Genomic DNA, 25,397 nt, shown 5'->3' with positions numbered 1-25,397 from the left:
TAGAGTATGTTATTCTGTTACCATTAAGTAAAAGGATCCTGCTCGGGTTTCCTGTAATTAATTCATATTTCCCTTGATCTGATGTTTCCTGTAATTAATTCATATTTCCCTTGAGCTGATGTTTCCTGTGATCAATATTTCTGATGTTAATCTATCATTGTATTGCAGCCCCTCGGCATGGTACTGGAGATGTCTGAGGAAGACCAGATGATGAGAGCTATAGCTATGTCGCTGGGAGACAATGTCCTCATGTCTACTGATGAGGTTGGTACTCTAAACCCTACCCTGTTTTAACCCAGAAAATTTTATCCTTGAAGAGATGTTTATAGAACCAGAAACTATCAAGAAAATTTACGGTGTAAAAAATTTGAAAGTTAAAAAAAAAAAAAAAAAAAAAAAAAAATTTTGCAGGGGGTGTGGGAAGAGATCTTTTGGTGAAATCACAAACAATTTGAAATAGCTGTGAAAGCACATTATATACATTGTATGTTGTAAAGCAATAGATGTATTTAATGCCTAATATCTTTGCTGTAGGGTGGACCAACTTGTTCATCACCCAAACAAGATCCTCCGAGGCCAGAGGAGCCAGAAGTTGATGAAAAGCAGGAGAAAGAGGAACCACTTGATCGAACTACGATTGACCAGTTCACGGACACGGTCATGCCAGGTCTGTATCTCCTTTGGTGTTTTAATGCTGAAGACATGGTTATGTATTGGTATATATTGTTGTTCAAGTTTCATTAGAGAAGATTGAAAGATTAAACTGTTATTATTCTGTTATGAAATTAGATCTTTTCTCAATAATATTTTAATTGTTTGCATGAAATAAATTCGCAATTTGTGACACATCGTGAAAGTTTACACCAAAGAAATTATCGGCTCTACTGAATTGCCTGTTTGATAAGTGACTGTTACAAAATTTAACTGACGAAACCCTTCCAGTGATGAATATATCATAGACAAGCATATGTCATAATATCCTTGATGATATATTGGTAGTGACTGAGGAAGGGTGAGAGTTTCCTGGCTTCAAAGGCCATTATAATGTAACAGTCTCCTACAAAGTTTGTTGTTAAGAAGAATTGTGAACTTTTAATTATATTGTGTCTGCTGAAGATTCAAAATGCTAGGTTGGGTGTGAAGTTTCAGAACCTACTGATTAATTAAATGTACAAAAAAAGCATGGTTATGATGGTTGAATAAGCGGAAAAGGTTTTGTCAGCATTTCCTTCTACTGTATGAGAATCTTTCCTTCTACTGTATGAGAATCATTGCCGTTTTAAATTAAAATGAACATATTAAAATATTTAAAAAAAAAGATATAGGCCTAGTGTTGAGAAGTTCTAAATTATTATTACATTTTGTATTTGTTCAAAAATGTATGCTGTTATTTAATAGTCATTCATATTAAACATCTATACTAACTTTCCAGTGATGAATATATCATAGACAAGCATATGTCATAATATCCTTGATGATATATTGGTAGTGACTGAGGAAAGAACTTTTGCATTAAATCTTTTCAAAATCTGCAACATTTTGACATTTTAACACTGTAGCCTAGGGAATTATTGATATGAATACATGTGAGTTTTGTGCTTTGAAAGCCATTACGATGTAGCTGTCCCTTACAAACTTTGTTCTTAAGGAGAAGCGTGAACTTTAATAATCTCGTGTCTGCTGAGGATTCAAAATTTTAAGTTGGATGTGAAGTTTAAGAACCTTCTGATTTATTAAATCTAAAAAAAAAGAGGCATGGTTATGATAATTGAGTAAGCAGAAAAGGTTTTGTCAACATTTCCAACAACTGTATGAAAATCATTGCCATTTTAAATTAAAATGAACATTAAAAAAAAAAAAGATACAGTCAAACCTGCTCTAACGACCCCCTGTATATAACGACTGCCTGTCTATAACGACCGGTTTTAAGATTCCCCGTGAGATTTTACTATATAACGACCCTCTGTATAGCGACTACCTGTCTAATGTGGCTAACGACCGGTGATTTTGGAACGGCGGTCGCTAATTTGTTTTCTATAGCGACCGATTTCTGTCAGCCATCTTCTGCTCTCGGCAGTCATCCCTCATAAAATCCCCGGAAAATTCAGACACATCGACCCTGGCTTGATTATACAAACAAAGGACCACCACAACCCTGGCCTGAGTATATAAACAAAAGACCCCTACCACCTTTTAGCCTATAATTACTGTAGCTGCCCTGGCCTGGGGCTCGGTAAGAGAGGAGTCGGGTCACCATGCGTGTCGGTATTACATTACAACTGTGAACAGGTGGCTTCATTTGACACGGTCAATTAATTTTGTGATTACAACTAGGATACATCACTTCAATAACAAACACTGGTCATATCTGTCAACAAGATTTACTCACATGAAAGCCAATAATGCCTTTCTTAATCGTAGCTGTCGGTACTAGCGTTTGTACTGCCGCCATCTTTAATTAGTCAATACTAATAAAAAGTCGTTAACTGACACAAATATCCGGATTTCAATTTGGGTCAGAAAAAAAAAATTTGGTTTTAAGAAGTAAGACTATAACACAAAATAATTAGTAGTAACACAAATATAATTAATTAATTATTGTGTATTCTTTTTCTTTATTTATGAAAGAAAGGGAGATAATTTGATAGATACATATAGCATTATTTCAGAACAAAATATTCAAAAAAAAATTATCCATAAGACCATTTTGAGTTATATTTTGTGTTTGGGTCCACAAATCATTAAATATTAAACCCTTCAGATGTATAAAGTTTATGCATTTATTTAACTTCTGACTGGTCTTCTGAATGCCCTGTTCAATGACAATTTATTTATGGCAGTTTTAAGTAAATTGGTTGGTGCAATAATTTTGAACTGTCTATAAAGGCAACCTGTCTATAGTGACCGTTTTTCTGCCTCCCCTTGGGCGGTCGCTATAGACAGGTTTGACTGTATAGTCCTAGTGTTGGGAAGTTCTAAATTATTGTTATGTTTTGTATTTGCTCAAAAATGTATGCTGTTATTTAATAGTCATCCAGATTAAACATTAATAACTTTCCAGTGATGAATATATCATAGACAAGCATATGTCATAATATCCTTGATGATATATTGATAGTAACTGAGGAAAGAAGAACTTAAATAAAATCTGGTCAAAATCAGCAACATTTCGATATTTTAACACTGAAAGCTAGGGAATTATTGATATGATTACATGCAAGTTTGGTGTTTTGCACTAGGGTAGATTTAATCAGATAAGAATCGTAAATAGCATTGAAAAGTTTGTAAGCTGTGCATTTTCCCATTCCTTTAAAATCGTTCAAAATGATAGCTTAAACCATCTGCACTTTCATGAAATTATACTTGAATGTGAGAAAAAAGCTTAAACATCGGCACTTTCATGAAGTTATACTTGAATGTGAGAAAAATCTTCTCAAGGTTTTTGGTAAATTGGACATTTTGTCAAAAAGCTGTTCTTAATAGAATTTTAATTATCAAGGTAAAACAAAGATGACTTTCCTGTGATGATTATATCATAGACAAGCATATGTCATAATATTCTTGATGATATATTGATAGTAACTGAGGAAAGCCCAAAATAGTGTTGTGAAGTAGCCACAAGGATAAGTGAGTTCCCTGATGGAACATGGAACATTGTTAGGTAATAATCAGATTTGTTTAGGATTGATCTAGATTGAAAATTGGTCTATCAAGGTATGTGTACCCAGAATAAACTATGAAGATCAGTTTTAAGGAAAAGCTTGTGTGTTTTAGGTTGTTTGACCCTGCTGAGTTTTAAGGAAAATCTTGTGTGTTTTAGGTTGTTTGACCCTGCTGGACACTCTCCCGGAAACAGTGTATCGTGTTTGTGACCTGTTGATAGTCGTCACTCAAAGAAACGGACTGGAATGGCAGAAACGAGTTCTGTCCTCACTTGTACAGGAGGTAAGGCCAGATGAATACTGTATAGAGTAAACTGTTTAAATTATTCTTGGATAAGGATATTTATTATATCAATGGCTGTATAATACACTGACAGGTGTTACATTTGTAATTAGTACACTGACAGGTGTTACATTTGTAATTAGTACACTGACAGGTGTTACATTTGTAATTAGTACACTGACAGGTGTTACATTTGTAATAAGTACGCTGACAGGTGTTACATTTGTAATTAGTACACTGACAGGTGTTACATTTGTATTTAGTACACTGACAGGTGTTACATTTGTAATTAGTGCACTGACAGGTGTTACATTTGTATTTAGTACACTGACAGGTGTTACATTTGTATTTAGTACACTGACAGGTGTTACATTTGTATTTAGTACACTGACAGGTGTTACATTTGTAATTAGTATACTGACAGGTGTTACATTTGTAATTAGTACGCCGACAGGTGTTATATTTGTAATTAGTACACTGACAGGTGTTACATTTGTAATTAGTACGCCGACAGGTGTTACATTTGTATTTAGTACACTGAAAGGTGTTACATTTGTAATTAGTACACTGACAGGTGTTACATTTGTATTCAGTACACTGACAGGTGTTACATTTGTAATTAGTACACTGGCAGGTGTTACATTTGTAATTAGTACACTGGCAGGTGTTACATTTGTAATTAGTACACTGGCAGGTGTTACATTTGTATTTAGTACACTGACAGGTGTTACATTTGTATTTAGTACACTGGCAGGTGTTACATTTGTAATTAGTACACTGACAGGTGTTACATTTGTAATTAGTACACTGACAGGTGTTACATTTGTAATTAGTACACTGACAGGTGTTACATTTGTATTCAGTACACTGACAGGTGTTACATTTGTAATTAGTACACTGACAGGTGTTACATTTGTATTCAGTACACTGACAGGTGTTACATTTGTATTTAGTACACTGACAGGTGTTACATTTGTAATTAGTACACTGACAGGTGTTACATTTGTAATTAGTACACTGAAAGGTGTTACATTTGTAATTAGTACACTGACAGGTGTTACATTTGTAATTAGTACACTGACAGGTGTTACATTTGTATTTAGTACGCTGACAGATGTTACATTTGTAATTAGTACACTGACAGGTGTTACATTTGTATTTAGTACACTGACAGGTGTTACATTTGTAATTAGTACACTGACAGGTGTTACATTTGTAATTAGTACACTGACAGGTGTTACATTTGTATTTAGTACACTGACAGGTGTTACATTTGTATTTAGTACACTGACAGGTGTTACATTTGTATTTAGTACACTGACAGGTGTTACATTTGTAATTAGTACACTGACAGGTGTTACATTTGTAATTAGTACACTGACAGGTGTTACATTTGTATTTAGTACACTGACAGGTGTTACATTTGTAATTAGTACACTGACAGGTGTTACGTTTGTAATTAGTACACTGACAGGTGTTACATTTGTATTTCAGGTTCAGTCTCTAGGCCAGAAGTTATTGTCAGTGGGCCATGTCGCTTCATCTGAGGAGTCCGGTCCTAACAACAAGAAGGCGTTCCATCCTGACTCTTGCAAATTTGCCACACGACTTCATCTGTTCAGTCTGCTGTTTGAGGTAAGAGGTTTCAAAAAAAACCTCTGGATAAGTATTGTGTTCTATTTTCACAGAATAGGAAGAATGTGAAGTCTGTGATATAATTACAGGCATAAATTAGCCATGAACTACTTAGTTATGCTGTTAACTTACTGGTAGATGTAGGTGTGGATGCCTTATGCTGAGACCATAGAGAAAGTCTGCTTTAGATATGTTGTTTATGTTGTACTAACTTGTTGTAGGAGGCGAGGATGCCTTGTGCTGAGGCCGTGGAGAAAGCCTACCTTACAGACCTCCTGGTACAAGTGCTCAGTAGTGGACAGGAGTTCCTCACTGCCAATCGGGATTATGTTTCCCCAAAGTAAGTTACTCTTCACCTAACACAGACTGTCTTGTACAAGCCACTCAATGTCTTTCTACTCTAAACATTCAAAGAATTGTCTACTAAATTTAACTCGAAGTGCCCTTCCCATTGGAATTAGTATGCATAATCTTATCCTGTCTCATTAGTATTTAAAATTTTTGGCAGACATGTACTTTATGAATGTTATTTCCCCCCATGAGATGTGAACTATATGTTATCTTTTAAATTCGATGAATTTGATTCCGCTCAGTCACTGGACATGGGACCCATTTGTAGCCTTTTCAAGCTTACATAAAACGTTTCTCGTAAAGGCTATGTTCGCAGTTACATCTGATTGTGTCTTGTTACTGTCAGATTTGCTGTACCTGTAGAGAAACTTGGAGTTTAGCAAAACCTTTCCAGTGATGATTATATCATAGACAAGCATATGTCATAATATCCTTGATGATATATTGGTAGTGACTGAGGAAAGGTTACTAGTATATTGATTGCTGAACTTTTATCATCTTTCCAAAATAAGTCTCCCTGAGCCCAACAGAAAAATATGTCATACGAAAGTACTGTAACAGTACTCTCAGACTTCAAAATCGAAACCGTGATGAGCTAGTCCAACAAAGAATTGTACAAAAGATGGACCGTTTAAAAGTGCCTTTACGTATGAATTTAGTAAAAGAATATGCTTCATACAGATTAGTTGTAGTGATGCCTGTGGCAAACATTGAGGAGATCCAGAAGAAAAGTCAGAACGGGGGCCTAAAATGAATGGGAGATGTATAAACCCCCGAATAAATATGTGTGACATGTAGGGTAATGGCAAATCGTTTAGACTAAAAAATCTACCAGCAGCGCTAACCACCCAGCTATCTCAATTGATTGTACAAATGACACACAAGGGAAAAGTGACTTAGATTATGAATTCAGTAACAGAATTTACATAATATCCAGTTCAAAGCCCTTTCCAATGATGAATATATCATAGACAAGCATATGTCATAATATCCTTGATGATATATTGGTAGTGACTGAGGAAAGAGCGAAAAAGAAATTAAGTGTAAAAAAGAGGCAGAATTCTTGATATGTAGGGATAATAAGTTATATAATTTCTCAAATGTATGTACTAACTTTTAAAAATCTTCTAATTAAATATTTGAAAAAAGTAAGGTGTAAAAAGAGTAGCAGAATTCTAGAGATAATTAGATTATTGATATATTGGTAGTGACTGAGGTAAGAAGAAAAATGGTAAAGCATTGAAAAGTGGCAATTTCTCAAATATTTGCATCAAACTTTCAAAAAATCTGCTAGATTAAATATCAAAAACTTTCCAGTGATGAATATATCATAGACAAGCATATGTCATAATATCCTTGATGATATATTGGTAGTGACTGAGGAAAGAGCGAAAAAGAAATTAAGTGTAAAAAAGAGGCAGAATTCTTGATATGTAGGGTTATTATATAATAAGGTATATAATTTCTGGAATGTATGTACTGACTATTGAAAATCTTCTCATTAAATAACCGAAAAAAATGAAGTGTAAAAAAAGTAGTAGAATTCTAGAGATAAGTGTGTATTTTCTCAAATTTGTGTACTAGCTATTAAAAATCTCCCCAATTATGTATCCAAAATCTTTCCAGTGATGATTATATCATAGACAAGCATATGTCATAATATCCTTGATGATATATTGGTAGTGACTGAGGAAAAGTTATATTGATTGCTGAACTTTTATCATCTTTCCAAAATAAGTCGCCCTGAGCCCAACAGAAAAATATGTCATACGAAAGTACTGTAACAGTACTCTCAGACTTCAAAATCAAAACCGTGATGAGCTAGTCCAACAAAAAATTGTACAAAAGATGGACCGTTTAATAGCGCCTTTATGTATGAATTTAGTAAAAGAATATGCTTCATACAGATTAGTTGTAGTGATGTCCGGGGCAAACAGTGAGGAGAACCAGAAGAAAAGTCAGAACAGGGGCCTAAAATGAATGGGAGCTGTATAAATCCCCTAATCAATATGTGTGACATGCAGGGTAATGGCAAACCTTTTAGACTAAAAAATCTACCAGCAGCGCTAACCACACATATATCTCAATAGATTGTACAAATGACACACAAGGGAAAAGTGACATGGATTATGAATTCAGTAACAGAATTGACATAATATCCAGTTCAAAGCCCTTTCCAGTGATGAATATATCATAGACAAGCATATGTCATAATATCCTTGATGATATATTGGTAGTGACTGAGGAAAGAGCGAAAAAGAAATTAAGTGTTAAAAAGAGGCAGAATTCTTGATATGTAGGATTATAATAAGGTAAATAATTTCTCAAATGTATGTACTGACTATTGAAAATCTTCTAATTAAATATCCGAAAAAAATGAAGTGTAAAAAAAGTAGTAGAATTCTAGAGATAAGTATGTATTTTCTCAAATTTGTGTTCTAGCTATTAAAAATCTCCCCAATTATGTATCCAAAACTTTCCAGTGATGAATATATCATAGACAAGCATATGTCATAATATCCTTGATGATATATTGGTAGTGACTGAGGAAAGATAAAGAAAAAATGAATAAACCTTTAAAAAGTGGCAGAATTTAAAGATTTAGGATTTTAGTAAGATATATAATTTCTCAAATGTATGTACTAACTTTTAAAAATCTTCTCATTATATATTCGAAAAAAATAAGGTGTAAAAAGAGTAGCAGAATTCTAGAGATAATTAGATTATTGATATATTGGTAGTGACTGAGGTAAGAAAAAAATAGTAAAGCATTGAAAAGTGGCAATTTCTCAAGTATTTGCATTCAACTTTCAAAAAATCTGCTAGATTAAATATCAAAAACTTTCCAGTGATGAATACATCATAGACAAGCATATGTCATAATATCCTTGATGATATATTGGTAGTGACTGAGGAAAGATGAAAATAATAATAATAATAATAAAGTGTTGAAAAGTGGCAGAATTCTAGAGATTTAGGATTTTGATAATGTATAAAATTTCTCAAATATTGTACTAACTATAAAAAAATTTCCAGATTAAATATCAAAATCTTTCCAGTAATAAATATATCATAGACAAGCATATGTCATAATAGCTTTGATGATATATTGGTAGTGGCCAATGGAAGATTAGTCGATAGACATTCAGTTGAAGGTTTAGAATGCTTTTGAATGTTTCTGAAAATGAAATTGTATAGAATGCGAGTTGGCGATATGACTATTGAAATTGTAGTTTATAGCACTTTCAGTTATTGAACTTTGTGTTTCAGATGGTTAGCTCCTCTACTGCTATTGTTGGACCTGTATGAAAAAGTATCTGTGATATCGAGACGCAAGGTGGATGCCGAGAAATTACTGGTAAGTTTCTCTTTCAATTGGTGTGTGTGTGTGTTCCAACTGTCTTAGCAGGCTCTATTAAAAAACTTAATACAAAGGGGAAACACAAATGTAATACTTTATACACGTTTTTGTTTTAAAACACAACAATTCAAAATAGATCCTAATTCTATTTTACATCTTGAATATGATCAGAGTCGCAGAAACTTTCCAGTGATGAGTATATCATAGACAAGCATATGTCATATTATCCTTGATGATATATTGGTAGTGACTGAGGAAAGGAAGTAGAACTTGTGATACCAATTAAATCTGTGACAAATTTTTGTTTTCCCCCAAATCATCTAAAACGCCATAGATAACTGTCATTTTAAATTTTGATAGCAAATTGAGTTATTTAATTTTGACAGGCGGCCAGTCACACATGGAAGTGGTTTGATGATAGCACAGGGCGCTGGTGTAAATACAGCCTGGGTAACAATAAGACAATTGACGATGCTTACCAGGCCGGAGAGTCCAGCATCAGGTACGTCTTGTAACACCAACAGGTGTGTCGGTATTAACTGGTTACGTCTTGTAACACCAACAGGTGTGTCGGTATTAACTGGTTACGTCTTGTAACACCAACAGGTGTGTCGGTATTAACTGGTTACGTCTTGTAACACCAACAGGTGTGTCGGTATTAACTGGTTACGTCTTGTAACACCAACAGGTGTGTCAGTATTAACTGTTTACGTCTGGTAACACCAACAGGTGTGTCGGTATTAACTGTTTACGTCTGGTAACACCAACAGGTGTGTCGGTATTAACTGGTTACGTCTCGTAACACCAACAGGTGTGTCGGTATTAAAGGTTTACTGTAGGGTATCCCAGCAAACACTGCACTCAAGGTTCACTGAAAGAAGTGATTCATCAAAACAGGACCATATAATAATAAACGTTTTCTCCTACACCTACCATGCCTAGAACAAATTTCTAATTCCTCCTGTGGGATGTATCTATTTTACTGAAATTGGCATACTAATTTGTAAGTCGATGTTCTATACATGTCAGGAACACAAAAGTTTGGTCCATTTGTGGTAATGAACACTGACCGGTCACATGTCCATCATTATGGGGGAGTATTACGCCCTGTACATGTTTGGGAACACATTTGTTTCTCCTCTATAATTTTGCTATATTGACAGATGTTATATTGATGCTCTGGTTTGTAGGTTTCAAGCTGGCAGGAGGAGGTACACAGTTCATTTTAACACAATGATGCAGGTAAGATCATTCAGCTTCTTTACCAAGTTTTAATCCCATTAATGGGACTCGGCTAAAATCAATCAAGTTTTATTGTGGTAGTGCTCTACTTTTTTTTTAGGAAAATGGAGGATGTGTAATTTCAAGGGGGCCGTGGTGGCGGAGCGGTTAAGTTGTCCCAACACTTTATCACTAGCCCTCCACCTCTGGGTTGCGAGTTCAAAACCCACGTGGGGCAGTTGCCTGGTACTGACTGTAGGTCGGTGGTTTTTCTCCGGGTACTCCAGCTTTCCCCCACCTCCAAAACCAGGCATGTCCTTAAATGACCCTGGCTGTTAATAGGATGTTAAACAAAATAAACCAAATTTTATTTCAACTGTCAATGGGCCATAAAAAGGAAAAATTAATTTTGGAGACTTTTCTTCTCTCATACTCTTCGTTATAAATACAAGCTGAAAGAGTTGAGAATCATATGAACAGGTGACTGTTGTAGTACATGTGACAAAATGTTGTGCTTCAGGTTAATGAAGAGACCGGTAACAGGCGCCCCATTATGCTGACGCTGCCTACAGTGGAGGAGAAACAACAGGCAGAACAGGGGGACAAAAAGGTTTCCAACAAGGAAGGAGAGGTGTCTCAGCCCAGCCCTGTGTCTGGTATGTATGAACTAATATTGTCTACCATATCCGGGATCGGGAAGGACAGGGTTAGACCTTGGAGTTCTGGATTATAGATAGAAAATTTGAAGTCTTTATATATATTTGAATAGCAAATGGCCAATATGTGTTCTTAACGCAGTGCTAATTGCTCTTCCCAACCTCTGCATTATAAGTATCCTAATATTTCTGATCGAACAGTGTCCATATTTCAGGAATAATTCGCTGATAGTAAATGTTTTACTTTGTATCATGCTATGAATAATGATTTAGATAACAACTGATGTGCACCTTCCATGCATTCAATGTACACAGTAATTTTCCAGGACAAAAGAAAAACTAAAATTCTTAGGGCTATGTCAATGCTGTTTTGTATTTCACATTGAAAAATAGCTTGACAAATCTCTTTTGAGTTTCCCATGGAGTAGATATTTTCCTTGTATAACAACTCTGTTACCAAATTGAATTTATTCTTGTTTTGTAGAGAGTAAGATGGAAACAGAACCTGTGGAGAGAAAGATAACAAGGGAGACAAAGATTGTAAATGGCTTAAATTCTGATCAAGTGACCAGCGTTATCAGGTGAGTTTATCAAAGAGATTTCAAAATTTCTCTTTGCCTTTCCATTGGTAGTAGTTTGCTATTTCCTACAAACCGTCGGATTAGACATGTTTTACTACACACCGGCAGTTTAGGCAGGTTTTCTACAAACTGTCAGGTTAGACAGTTTGTTCCTACAAACTGTCAGATAAGACAGGTTTTCTACACATCGTCAGTTTAGATATGTTTCTACAAACTGTCAGATAAGACAGGTTTTCTACACATCGTCAGTTTAGACAGGTTTTCTACAAACTGTCAGATAAGACAGGTTTTCTACACCGTCAGTTTAGACAGGTTTTCTACAAATTGTTAGATATGACAGGTTTTCTACACAGCGTCAGTTTAGACAGGTTTCTACAAACTGTCAGATTAGACAGGTTTCACTGTGGTTTTATCCTATTACAGGTCTGTGGTAGCCCTTCTAAACATTCCGGTGGAAGCCGAGAGTCTTCACGCAGCCCTGCGCCTCATCTTACGACTAACACGAGAGCATAAATACGCTGTTTTGTTTGCGGAACTTGGAGGGCCGAAAGTGTTACTGAATCTCACGCAAGCATCAGCTTTCCAGGGCTTTGTGTCACTAGCCACACTCATCTTTAGACATATCCTAGAGGAACCTGCCTCTCTAAAGTACTGTATGGAAAAGGTAAAAAATCTAGAGGAATCCCTTCTCTTAACCCTTTCAACCCTAAGAAACTTTAGTGGACTCTGCCATTCATTCATTATTTGAAGTCCAATATGGTTAGTAGGGGCGAAAGGCTTAAATGAGGAACAATTTAAATCAAAATGGGGGATTCTCAAAATTAGGGAAATAATCTGTGAAATAAACTTTCAAATATTCATCTATCTGTATTTACAATCTGGTGTTACATTTAGTTGAATTACCCATGAAGACTTCTTTAAAAATTGCAGAAATAGAGACCACTAAATCAAGATTTATAACTGAAATTATGCATCAAAAGAAATATTGGGCATCTGCTTGTTTTTCCATGATAAATATTTAACATTCAGGGGTAAAATATTTTGATACATGGATTTACTGAACTCCTTGGTTTGACAGGCAATCAAGAAGGCTACATCAGGGTCTGGCTCAAGTCTGAGTGGCGTACAACAGGGCAGTATGGGCTCTAAAGAACTACACTATGTATTACGTGTTCTGGGGCCAGCTGCCTGTCGTAACCCCGGCATGTTTACTGAAGTGGCTCGTAACACACTCAGGATAGCACTCCCACGGCCTTCCAAACGGGGTAATCTTTTTGTCTTAAGAGAAATCTCAAGAGAGTAATGTCATTTCCTTTTGTTCGGAACATGGCTTTATCAATAATCCTAAAATCAGACATATCTTTATCACAAAGTGATTGATTCTTTTGCTTGTTCTTTCGAAAGGTCATATATTTTAAAAAAAACTGTATTCATATTTTATGTCATTGACTTATTATTATGTCACATTGTTTTGACTTCACTGTCATCTGTCTAGACTACAGGCCATCAGCCTGATGTGTCTAGTAAAAATCAGATTTGGTCCTCAAAAAATCCTTACAGTATATAGAAACCTTAATTACTTTTATCCTTTCTGTAAATGCTGAATCAGAATAAGATATGTACTGGGAAAGGAAAAATTCTCTTGTCAGCCAACTTGTAACAGAGAAATCTGAAAAAGATATAGAAGCATGATCTATATTTTTTAAAGACAATGCAAATTAAACAAAGATAATAAATTTATTTGTACAGATGAAGATGAGAGTCGATTTTATGGTCCAAATGCACCGCAAATCCTGAAGAGTATATCAACGAAGCAAGTGATCGCCCATACTGTGGAATCTCCTATAAAGGAGGTGCTTTACGACCTTCTCAACTGCCTTATTGTCAAATGTAACTACAAGGAACCAGGTGAGGTCTCGTTAAGTTTCCAATTTATGTGATTATAGAAATTTTTCTTTGTTCAGCTCACTTATTGTTAGATAAAGTAGAAATCATACGACATGTCCAAACTATTAAAAAGTATTAATTTATGCATGCTACAAAATTATTCTGCATTTCTAAGCAAAATTGTATTTCATTTAAGTTGTGAAGTTCAAAATTGTATTTCATTTTCTAAGTTGTGAAGTGGGTTGTTTATTAAAGAGCAGGCTTCAATGGAGCTGATAGCCAATGAAGTCAGGTTGTTTTGAATTTAAGTAATGGGAGCTGTAGAGATAAGATTAATGACATGGGTAAGGTCTAACATTTACTCTGTGTTACTCCAGCACCTACAGCCACCAGTGTAGGCATGGAAGTGAAGGCCGCTCAGCCACTCTCCGAGGCCATCGCAGAAATGTCCCGAGAGCTCCAGGAGAGACAAGCCAACATGGTCCGCCAAAACAGCTCAGCTGAACTTCAGCCAGAAGAGGAATCCACTGTATGTTTTTACGAGAAACTACATTTGGCAAAATAATTGGAGGATTCAAAGTGATAAAATTTCATTATAGATACACACACAAAAAAGCAGTATAAAATATTGTGAAATTTCACCTTTGTGTACTGTATACGTGCTTATTTTGCAGGAGATTGATATTGCAATTTCGAAAAACTATATGATCAAAAGCATAAGTTCCCACATTTACAGTATTGTGATTGTCGTGGAGGTTATAATATTAGGCCTGACCATGTATTTCTGGGATAAAAAGAATTGGCCAGATATCATTGTTGCCCTTTAAACCTGGATTGGAAATCATTAAAGCATACATGCAAATACTGTAAATCACTTGCATTTCATGAATACTTTCTTTTGCAAATTTATCATTTCACACATATTCGCAAATACACAATTTCAGTAACTAACATGATCTAGAAATGACTTCGGAACTCTGCAATACTGTTTTGGTAAACAATAGTTTGGCCATCATCCATTCAGGTGTCATTTTAGTACAAATAAGACAGATTTGAATTCACGTTTGACTCCTGGCATATTAATGCAAAAATAAATCACACCTGAAATATAAGTGATTTTCAGTAGATGAAAAAATATTTCGAATTTATCGAAGTGTTTTGTTTTGGTTTCCAGAGTCAGACAGATTTAACCGCAGATCAGGGAGGAAATAGAGACCAGACCAAAGAAAAGGACGCTAAGTCAGCGGAGGATAGTCGCAAACAGAGTCTTCTGATGCCAAAATCACTTATCCTCCGGTTACTGTCAGAAATGGTCAAGTCCTACGGCAGTTGTACACAGCTTATTACACAACACGTGTATGCTGGTGGTCAGTCAGAACTTGTGCCTGAGGTAAGTTGTTGTCAGATTGACTGAACTCAGGTTAAATATGTGTTGTCTGGTCATTGGACAGTTAGATAAAATTTAAGTATCAGTTAAATTTCGGTAGTGTTTCAACTTTTGGCAAAATAAATACATTCAAATATCAGTATATTGTAATACTCGGTATATAAGACATTGAGCTTCATACTGTTCCAGTCTTGCGGGCCAATTATGCCGAACCTTCTGTTAAACTTGAAGAACTGAGAACTTGTTTAGTGTAATGCTTGGTTAACCCATATTTTAGGATCCGTGCAACTTGTGTCAATATACAAAGACTTGAATACCAGTAACTTGTTCTCATGACCATGTAATGCAATTGATCCGTTGTGATTTAGTTATAGTGATGTTACTTGGTGGTATAACTAGCGAATCCTAAACTCTTTGTTTTACAGGAGTGCAGTGTGCTGGCCTTTGTATTAGACCACCTGTTGCCTCAGTGTCAGGTATATGGAGACCGAGACTGCCCAGCACTGTCGCGAGTGTTTGTGGCGAGTATCGCATCCTGTAATAACCGGCCAGATGCACAGATGGCACTTGTAACAGAGATAAAAAATGCCCTGCAACGATCCCTATGTCATCCAGAGAGCTCGGAGAAACATGTGCGCATACAATCCTTGACAAACCTCATCAGCATCATCATCGAGTCATGTCCAAGTCCTGGTCAAGTGCCCAACGAGGTGTTCAAGGGCCAGCAAACTTTGATGAATAACATTGTGAAGAGCCTGCTGAAGAAGGGCGTGGTGACTGATCTGGCAAGGATACCACATAGTCTCGACCTATCCAGCCCTTACATGGCTAACACTATTAACTCGGCCCTCAAGCCCCTTGAAACTCTCTCCCGCAGTGTCAACCAGCCCATACAAGGTGTTGCAGCTAAGACGAAGGGTAAGCTGGACCTGGGTGAACATACTACTGGACAGGAATCGGCCACTGAGAACACTACCACAGGTAAGATAATAGTGTTACAGGGACAGATAGGGTGTTTTAGGGAATGTCTGGGGTCTTACTGGGAAAGATAGGGGTTTTAGGGAATGTCTGGGGGTTATGGGATAGATAGGCGATTTTAAGGAATAACTGGTGTGTTGCGGGGATAGGGGGTTTAGGGAATGTCTGGGGTCTTACAGGGATAGATAGGGGGTTTTAGGGAATGTCTGGGGGTTATGGGATAGATAGATTTTAAGGAATAACTTGGGCGTTACAGGGATAGGGGTTTAGGGAACATCTGGGGTGTTAAGGAATAGATAAGGGTTTTAGGAAATGACTGGGGCGTTACAGGGATAGATAGATTTTAAGGAATAACTGGTGTTCTGGGGTTTAGGGAACATCTGGGGTCTTGCAGGGATAGATAGGGGTTTTAGGGAATAACTGGGGTGTTATGGGGATAGGGGATTTAGGGAATGTCTGTGTTACAGGGATAGATAGGGGTTTTAGGGAATGGCTGGGGTGTTATGGGGATAGGGGATTTAGGGAATGTCTGTGTTACAGGGATAGATAGGGGTTTTAGGGAATAACTGGGGTGTTATGGGGATAGGGGATTTAGGGAATGTCTGTGTTACAGGGATAGATAGGGGTTTTAGGGAATGACTGTGGTGTTACAGGAACATATTCGGGGTTTCAAGGAATACCTAGAGTGTTATGGAGATAAAGTTGATTGTTGGAGGGAAGGAATTTGCTGTTGTATTTACCTTAAGAAGATATCATGTGTTACAAACGAATACCCTCATTTACTTTACAGCCGCAGAGGGCGGTACAGGGAGTCTGAGCCAGGCTAGAGATGTGACAATTGAGGATATCACAGACCAGGCAGAGCAGCATGGCGACCTGGAGGAAGCTGAACCTCTAGAAGCTGAGGAACCGGAACATGATCTGGATAATCCTGATGTATGTATAATGTAGACCTGTACCATATAGGATATTAAGACGTATGAAATATGTTTGGTTTAATACAGAACACATGACTCATGGGAAGTAATTTGAAACTTCTTTTGAATGAAAAGTTTGAGGCTTGACACTTTCTGGATTGTTAGTAAAAATATTTGTATGATTTGTCTTTAGCCTGGCTCCCAGCTACAAGATGTTATAGATGAACTACTAAACAGAGACGCAAACCTGGACAATGAGAGAGAAGTTCTGGCTGATATTGTGATGGAAACAGGTAAAGTTACAGCTGTCATAAAAAGAAAAGAAATTTAGTGACTTATGAATAGTTGGAGAAAACAGGACTTACAGATAGGTGGAAGCTTCTTAGAGTGAAAATAAAATGATGCAAATTTTTGTATGATTTAAAAACGATGCCGGCATATTATAGGCAATTCGTGTCTTATGTTTGAATAGTTGCTTAGATTTGGAAACTAGGAAATGTTTGATTTTAAATATGGTTCCAAGATTCAAATGACAAGATAACAAAAAAAAAAAAGAAAGAAAGAAAGATTTAGTCGTGCAAGTATTACGTCTTGGTAAAATTATTACTGTTGGTATTAATGAAATGATTATTTATTCAGAGGACATTAGCCAAGCGTCAGAACAGGATGAACATGGAGATGATGGGGACGATGAGCTGATAGATGTAGAGGAGATGGATCATCACGACTCTCACATTGTCAGCCAGGAAATCTCCATAGAGGATGAGGAAGGCGACGACAATACTCATGGTTAGCTTCCTAGCTGACTTTATAGTTAACTACACTTATTACAAATTTCTGGGAAACAATGAAAAATACTTAATTTCCAGGGATATTTCAATACTCATTGTTGGCTGAATACCTAACTGTATGTAGTCGGCTTAGAAGTTGATAGGACTTTTAACATTACAAAACCATGGATATTACTTCTTTATTTCCGGCAAGTGCCGAAATTGACAAAGTTACATTGTTACGTTATTTTCCAAGTTGTATATAAGGTCTGTTAATCAGGGTTTGTAAGTGTGCTGAAAACCTGCCTTCTAAATTTTAGATTCTTAAAGATAGAAAAAGGAAAAATTCGGAGGATTTTTATAAAGGCAACACCACTCAAATTATCACTAGGAATAATTGAACTTTTCTTCTTTACAAAATAATAATCTCAATTTTAAGATGATGTAGTAATATATTGTAATAGGAGAGATGTGAGTGTCTTGTTTCTCTCTTAAAATCCACAACATTGTTATATGTCAGCAATTCTGTTACCTCCACCCTTGGTCATAAAAATACTTTTGGCTTTCAGTTGATGTACACGATGACGACTCTGCTGAGAGTGGATCGGATGCAGACGAAGATGACAATGACGATGGAGATAATGATGATGACCAGGACGATGATGATGACGATGATGAAGAAGATGAAGAGGTGTGTATAGTAAAGACTGGGAAGACATAGAATGTGAATGTTCAAAAAGCCAATGATGAAAATATCAGTCGACATCACAAACATGAAAATCGATGATATTTAATGATAGGCCTGAGGCTTGATTAGAAATTTCCCCACGGAAGTTTAAATACAGAAGATAATTTTCACAAGGGAGCGTTTTTGTTTATATTTGTAAAGGAAAGAAATGCACATTAGTCTATTTCATGTGAGTGCTGAATTCTGTTTTCATGAACAATACATTAGTTTAGTCTTGTAATACCTAATTTGAGTAAATACTTCTGAGTGATATGTTAAAGGAGATTTTGTATACTGTACATTTTCAGGGGTCCGATATGGAAGCAGAAGATGAGGATGATTATAACGATCTAGAGATTGACACCCCCTCAGGCCACCAGTTCCACGACGAAAACAACGTCTTTAATATGGAAGATATGATGTTTCCCCTAGGTAAGTATTAGTGATGAACTGTGTAGTGAGTGACCAACTCAGCATTCATGGTAAAAGCTTGTTGGCGTTTTTTCGTTTGTCTGACAAAACTGAAGAGAAATGTCGCAATGTCATACAGTGATATCACAATCTACGTATTTGTCATCGAGACATACCAGGAATCTAAATGTCCAAGAGGTGTATGGTCAACCGTCCTAATGCTTTTCGATTGGTGCGTGATATGTGTGGATTTCAAAACTATTTTTATTAGAAAAAACGATTCTTTCACACATCCCCTTTTGAATTTTCATAGTTCTGAATAACTTTTTAAGTTTGTAAAGTTTGTTTAGTATATGTTCACTGAAAACTTGTGACTAGGAAATTATTTGTAGTCGTGGAAATCATCAGATTAGCCACAGATGGTTTATTTTAAGTTCTTCATTAAAGAAGAATTATAGTAACTTCACAATAGATTTCAAGTATAAGGATTCTTATTAGGAAACTTAAAAGGTTTGTTCACAGCAGGCTTCGTGCTGGATGATTGCCTAGGTGGACTTATAACTGGATTGGAGGAAACAGGTTGACAAATTAAATGGCATATACATGGTTACGGATTAATTTGCCAACATTGGTTTCATCCAGTTGATAAACATATATCTTACTCATCTGATTGCCCGACAGCATTGTGGCTTAGAACAGATCAACTGATTTCAATGTCTGAGTAAGACAAGCCAGGCAGGATTGTCGCTTAAAACAAATTGAGGGTTGTCAAAGAGAGAGTAAGGCAGGTTTCTGATGCATCTGATGAAGTGTCCGTGTTGGATTGATTGTTGAATTCAGAAATGTCTTTATGATTAGATACGAAGTATTTGTTGTCTACTATTACTCAGAGGAATGTGATGGGAAGGATTCTTTCCTCATTCGTGATCTAGTTTTTAGGTTCCTGACCAACAGGAACCTAATTTTGAGCCTAGATGGGAGTCCTTGCTGACCTAGTCATAGGACTCTTGACCTAGTTGGTAGGATTCAGTTGAAGCCATCTTTATAGAAAGCCGCACATGAATTATGAGTAGCAGGTGTGCCAGCCCGAGTGCTGTGATGTGTTATACTATCTACTCTTGACTTGTAGGAAACCAGCATGTGATTTTCAATCCCTTGGACAACAGCCATCAGCTGCACGGCTATAACGGCTTACAATGCCCCATCTCCATACACGACAATGATAATGGGAATGAGCTGGCAGGTAAACTTTCTTTACTGTACCGTGCTTTCACTTCGCGCTGTGACCCCTGGACAATTAGCTACTGTATTGTGATATGTTGGACAGCACAGCCTCTCGGTTACCTCAGAAACTTCCGACTTTTATCTACGGTACTGTTGGTGTTGTGTTGTCTGACATTTGCCGTATCATACACAGAATATCTTCATATATTGTTGTTGTTTTGGATATTTCAAAAGATAATGAAATGTGATTCATCAGAAACCAGCATTTGATGTTGTGACATTGACATTGTGCGAATTAAAAGCATTATACAGTATTGAGAGGCGTTGCCTAGTTCCAAATCTGACCGGCACTGACTCGGTCTTTGTTTATTTCAGTGCCAACAGTCGTGCCTCCGGCGCCCAGTAATGTGATGGCCACCCATCCTCTGTTGACCCGACAGCCCGATAATCACGGAGTGGTCGCCCGTATTCACCGAGGAGGGCGACAGAGGGGTACCTGTCGCTACAACCCTTCTACTCAGACGCTCCATGTTAACTTTCCACGTCCCCCTAATCCACCTGTTATCCTTCAGAGGTAGGTACCAAATACAGAAATCAAGCCGATTTTAATGATTCATTTCACAGATGAAAAATAATAATGTTATTTTTTTATTTTTAGCCCACCATCATCAGATGGTGGGCTATTCAAATCGCCCTGCGTCCGTGGTCCGTGGTCCGTCCGTCCCTCCCTCCGTCCGTCCGTCCCTCCGTCCGTCCGTCCGTCCGTAAACAATTCTTGTTATCGCTAATCCTCAGAAAGTACTGAAGGGATTTTTCTCAAATTTCATATGTATGTTCCCCTTGGTGTCTAGTTATGCATATTGCATTTTGAGACCAATCGGAAAACAACATGGCCGACAGGCAGCCATCTTGTATTTTGACAATTGAAGTTTGTTATCGCTATTTCTGAGAAAGTACTGAAGGGATCTTTCTCAAATTTCATATGTATGTTCCTCTTGGTGCCTAGTTATGCATATTGCATTTTGAGACCAATCGGAAAACAACATGGCCGACAGGCAGCCATCTTGGATTTTGATAATTGAAGTTTGTTATCGTTATTTCTGAGAAAGTACTGAAGGGATCTTTCTCAAATTTCATATGTATGTTCCCCTTGGTGCCTAGTTCTGCATATTGCATTTTGAGACCAATCGGAAAACATCATGGCCGACAGGCAGCCATCTTGGATTTTGATAATTGAAGTTTGTTATTGCTATTTCTGAGAAAGTACTGAAGGGATCTTTCTCAAATTTCATATGTAGATTCCCCTTGGTGCCTAGTTATGCATATTGCATTTTGAGACCAATCAGAAAACAACATGGCCGACAGGCAGCCATCTTGGATTTTGATAATTGAAGTTTGTTATCGCTATTTCTGAGAAAGTACTGAAGGGATCTTTCTCAAATTTCATATGTAGGCTCCCCTTGGTGCTTAGTTATGCATATTTCATTTTGAGACCAATCGGAAAACAACATGGCCGACAGGCAGCCATCTTGGATTTTGATAATTGAAGTTTGTTATCGTTATTTCTGAGAAAGTACTGAAGGGATCTTTTCAAATTTCATATGTATGTTCCCCTTGGTGCCTAGTTCTGCATATTGCATTTTGAGACCAATCGGAAAACATCATGGCCGACAGGCAGCCATCTTGGATTTTGATAGTTGAAGTTTGTTATCGCTATTTCTGAGAAAGTACTGAAGGGATCTTTCTCAAATTACATATGTAGATTCCCCTTGGTGCCTAGTTATGCATATTGCATTTTGAGACCAATCGGAAAACAACATGGCCGACAGGCAGCCATCTTGGATTTTGACAATTGAAGTTTGTTATCGCTATTTCTGAGAAAGTACTGAAGGGATCTTTCTCAAATTTCATATGTATGTTCCCCTTGGTGTCTAGTTATGCATATTGCATTTTGAGACCTATCGGAAAACAACATGGCTGACAGGCAGCCATCTGGATTTTGACAATTGAAGTTTGTTATCGCTATTTCTCAGAAAGTACTGAAGGGATCTTTCTCAAACGTTTTTGTAAGTTGCCCTTGGTCTGTAGTTCTGCATATTGCATCTTGGGACCAATAGGAAAACAACATGGCCGACAGGCAGCCATCTTGGATTTTGATAATTGAAGTTTGTTGTCGCTATTTATCAGAAATTGCTGAAGGGATCTTTCTGAAATTTCATTTGTAGGTTGCCCTCTGTGCCTAGTTATGCATATTGAATTTTGAGACCAGTCAGAAAACAACCTGCCCGACAGGCAGCCATCTTGTATTTTGACAATTGAAGTTTGTTATCGCTATTTTACAGAAGGTACTGAAGGGATCTTTCTCAAATTTCATATGTAGGCTCCCCTTGGTCCCTGGTGTTGCATTTTCGGACCAATCCGAAAACAACAGACAGCCATTATCGCTAAATCTTAAATTGTTTGCAAAGTACTAGAGGGCTGTTTCTGAATTTACACAGATTAGTAAGACTTAGAGGAAGGGAAAAGTAGAGAAAAGATCAATCTGACATGGAACCTATAAAGATCATTCAATGGTGGGCGCCAAGATCCCTCTGGGATCTCTTGTTATTTTTTTTTTTAGCGAAGAGGAAGAGCTAATGTTGTCACCCCGGTATTGGTTCTAATATTAACATTTTATCAACAAATGTTGAATGACATTAACACATCACTTCATAATTGTACTAGGGTACTTAATATTTATACATTTCTGAGACGAGCTATGCTATTCTACAACAGCTCTTTGTTTGCCCTGATGGCTATAATGGCTGGTTTTATAATGAACATCTACCCTGTTATAAGAACTAGGAGAGTTTTGTAACACATATCTTTTAATGGGGAGTGCTTCACCAACAAACTTAAAATTTTCACTCTGCAATAATTGATTTGTTTGACAGACTGCTGGGCCCGACCACGGCGGCCGATGTACTCCAGCTTACTAGTACTCTGACATCAGTGGCTGGCCCAACCCCCACACGTGTTGTCCTCTCTAATGATGATCTGCGTATCATGTCTCGACCTGACGAAGATCTATTTGAAGAGCTCTTCCAAGTAAGGATTGTGATTTGTCTATTTCTTTATTGCAGTTTTAGCATCCACATTTTGCAGGAAGCTTGCCGTCATTTATCCGAGTTATATAGAGTATTACAGAAGCCTTATCATACTTTTTAATATTACAGGATCCCTACCATACTTTACCGTGTTAAATGTTATACCTGTGTAGTAATTGGAGTTGTGTATATTACAGGAGCCCTACCATACTTTACCGTGTTAAATGTTACACCTGTGTAGTAATTGGAGTTGTGTATATTACAGGAGCCCTACCATACTGTGTTAAATGTTATACCTGTGTAGTAATTGGAGTTGTGTATATTACAGGAGCCCTACCCTGACAGCAATGCGGCTGGTTCAGGTGTCCTCACCTACATTCCTTCCACACTGACGAGATGGACAGAGGAGGCCAAAGTGTTGGATGGTGACAGTATCAATGACTGTATGACAGGTAAAGTGGCTTACAAAGTTAATGACCAATATCAGCTATAACGTGGCTGTTTATTAAAATTTCACCCAGTAAAGTTGTTAATACTTGATGACATGAGAATTTTCTAGCATATGTAGCCTGTATTGATAGTTGTAGAATTTAAACTATTTGTGTGTATATATTGGTGTTGGTGTATTCATATTATTGTACAGCAGTTACACTACACAACATTATATTACAGGAATGTCAAATTGATTGACAATACTTAATCATGGCACTTTTAATATTACTGAACTGAGCTAGGGCAAACCTGTGTTATGTTGTGGTAAATACTTGGTACAATATTAATGTGATTCTCTACTACACTGCAGTGTTAAAGCCCGAGATCATGGAAGTTCTAGAACAACATCGGGACGAGGAGTTGTCAGAGCGACGGGAAAAACGGAAAAAAGCTGCAGAGGAAGAGGCAGCCGCCAAAAAAGAAAAGGAGCAAAACAGTAAAGGGTCTTCTGTGGACTGGATATCTCCACAACAGATGGAGGTAGGTCATCAGGCTGTAAACAAAACAGCAAGCAAATATACCTGATTAATGTAAAAACAATTAAATGAAAATTTTTCAGTTTTTGGAATAATTCGGAAGCCAAACAATATTTACGAGGTTTGAATTATTTGTAGGTGTCCCTAGATGGTATGACGCCTTCCAGTTCGTCTGGTGGTGTGAGCAGCACGACAACAGCGGCGCCTCAGACCAGCATGGGACTATTAAGCACGGCCCTTTCCGACTCCAGCCAGGATGCAAACGGGCGACAAATCAGTAAGTACCAAATTCATGTCCTAAGAGCTACATATTTAGTTGTTGAAACATTTTAGAAGATTACAAGTTGCTCGGATAAATTTTTGAATTATCAATTTTGCAGATTAATTTATCTTTCCAAAGCATTTGTTATCTGAAATCCTAATTGAGATCTCCTTTTCCTGGTTCCACAGGTGCATCAGAGGCTGCTGCGGCAGCGGAGCTGATTGCTACAGAGATGGTGGAAGGTATTCTATCAACAGCCACACCGTCAGAATCTGGATCTCGGCCAACCGACGGCTTGCTGTCCACAGCTACGCCTTCTGTGATGTCAACTTTCCTTACCCCAGCTAACCCGATCCCTCTCACCACCCCAGGGGCTCCGTTGGCAGATCGACCCAGGTAAAGTAGCTCTTATATGTAGTGGTGGTTTTTGCGATACTAGACTTAGATATTAAAATTTTGTCAGTTCTGATTATTAAATAAACCAATTTCAAGAAATTACGAACTTGGAATGAAAATATTTTTTAGTAATTTCTGAAACCTGGTGACAATGCCTCTATAGCAGACATCTTTGTTAAATCTGATGTTTTTCTTGATTGCCTGTTTATCTTGTAGTGTATATATTAATGTTTCTGTTGATGTATAACAGGCAAAGACCTGCCAATGATGGCAGGCTAAATCTGGCCTCCCTGCTCCTCAGCGATCAGGATCTTGCACCCGTTTCCCAGCGGAGTGGCGTATCAACATTTGGTGGATTAGGGGAGATACCCGCACCACTTGTTGGCAGCCAGCCGGTGTCTGTTGTACCTGCTGCACCAACAGAGGGCAGCATTACTCCTGAGGAGGTGTCGGGGATTAGCAGCTCCGGAGCTGTCACTGTCCAGTCGTCGGGTAAGTTTCTACAGTCAAACTTGTAATAGCGGACACCCTTATATAGCGGACACCTGTCCATAACGGACACTTCCAGGAATCCCCAATGAAAATCACCATATAAATATCATGTATATAGCGGACACCTTCCTAATGCGGACAG

The 25,397-nt window shown here is 37.3% G+C and overlaps 1 protein-coding gene across 3 annotated transcripts in view; it reads left to right on the top strand.

The window, feature by feature from the left end:
• The first annotated feature begins 153 nt into the window (after window positions 1-153).
• Window positions 154-25,397, top strand: part of LOC117330904 (E3 ubiquitin-protein ligase HUWE1-like) — a 43,208-nt gene continuing 17,964 nt past the window's right edge. Inside the window, exons 1-29 of one of the 3 annotated variants that reach the window (XM_033889456.1) lie at window positions 154-264; window positions 535-667; window positions 3,821-3,945; window positions 5,440-5,580; window positions 5,802-5,920; window positions 9,202-9,289; window positions 9,679-9,794; window positions 10,483-10,534; window positions 11,034-11,169; window positions 11,654-11,750; window positions 12,174-12,414; window positions 12,829-13,015; window positions 13,500-13,658; window positions 14,015-14,166; window positions 14,812-15,027; window positions 15,450-16,005; window positions 16,793-16,938; window positions 17,113-17,212; window positions 17,559-17,708; window positions 18,259-18,380; window positions 18,725-18,848; window positions 19,957-20,070; window positions 20,427-20,625; window positions 22,985-23,138; window positions 23,466-23,589; window positions 23,940-24,109; window positions 24,244-24,382; window positions 24,556-24,763; window positions 25,014-25,255. In XM_033889456.1, coding sequence (XP_033745347.1) covers window positions 178-264; window positions 535-667; window positions 3,821-3,945; window positions 5,440-5,580; window positions 5,802-5,920; window positions 9,202-9,289; window positions 9,679-9,794; window positions 10,483-10,534; window positions 11,034-11,169; window positions 11,654-11,750; window positions 12,174-12,414; window positions 12,829-13,015; window positions 13,500-13,658; window positions 14,015-14,166; window positions 14,812-15,027; window positions 15,450-16,005; window positions 16,793-16,938; window positions 17,113-17,212; window positions 17,559-17,708; window positions 18,259-18,380; window positions 18,725-18,848; window positions 19,957-20,070; window positions 20,427-20,625; window positions 22,985-23,138; window positions 23,466-23,589; window positions 23,940-24,109; window positions 24,244-24,382; window positions 24,556-24,763; window positions 25,014-25,255 — 4,597 coding nt within the window. In that variant the 5' untranslated portion in view covers window positions 154-177. Of the gene's footprint in view, window positions 265-534; window positions 668-3,820; window positions 3,946-5,439; window positions 5,581-5,801; window positions 5,921-9,201; window positions 9,290-9,678; window positions 9,795-10,482; window positions 10,535-11,033; window positions 11,170-11,653; window positions 11,751-12,173; window positions 12,415-12,828; window positions 13,016-13,499; window positions 13,659-14,014; window positions 14,167-14,811; window positions 15,028-15,449; window positions 16,006-16,792; window positions 16,939-17,112; window positions 17,213-17,558; window positions 17,709-18,258; window positions 18,381-18,724; window positions 18,849-19,956; window positions 20,071-20,426; window positions 20,626-22,984; window positions 23,139-23,465; window positions 23,590-23,939; window positions 24,110-24,243; window positions 24,383-24,546; window positions 24,764-25,013; window positions 25,256-25,397 lie in introns of all 3 variants that reach the window. The other 2 variants (XM_033889455.1, XM_033889457.1) reach the window with 2 other exon arrangements.

The sequence above is a fragment of the Pecten maximus genome, chromosome 7 (genome assembly GCF_902652985.1).
Source record: "Pecten maximus chromosome 7, xPecMax1.1, whole genome shotgun sequence".
NCBI classification, from domain to species: Eukaryota; Metazoa; Mollusca; class Bivalvia; order Pectinida; family Pectinidae; genus Pecten; species Pecten maximus.
This window is presented reverse-complemented; position numbering and strand designations above follow the sequence as displayed.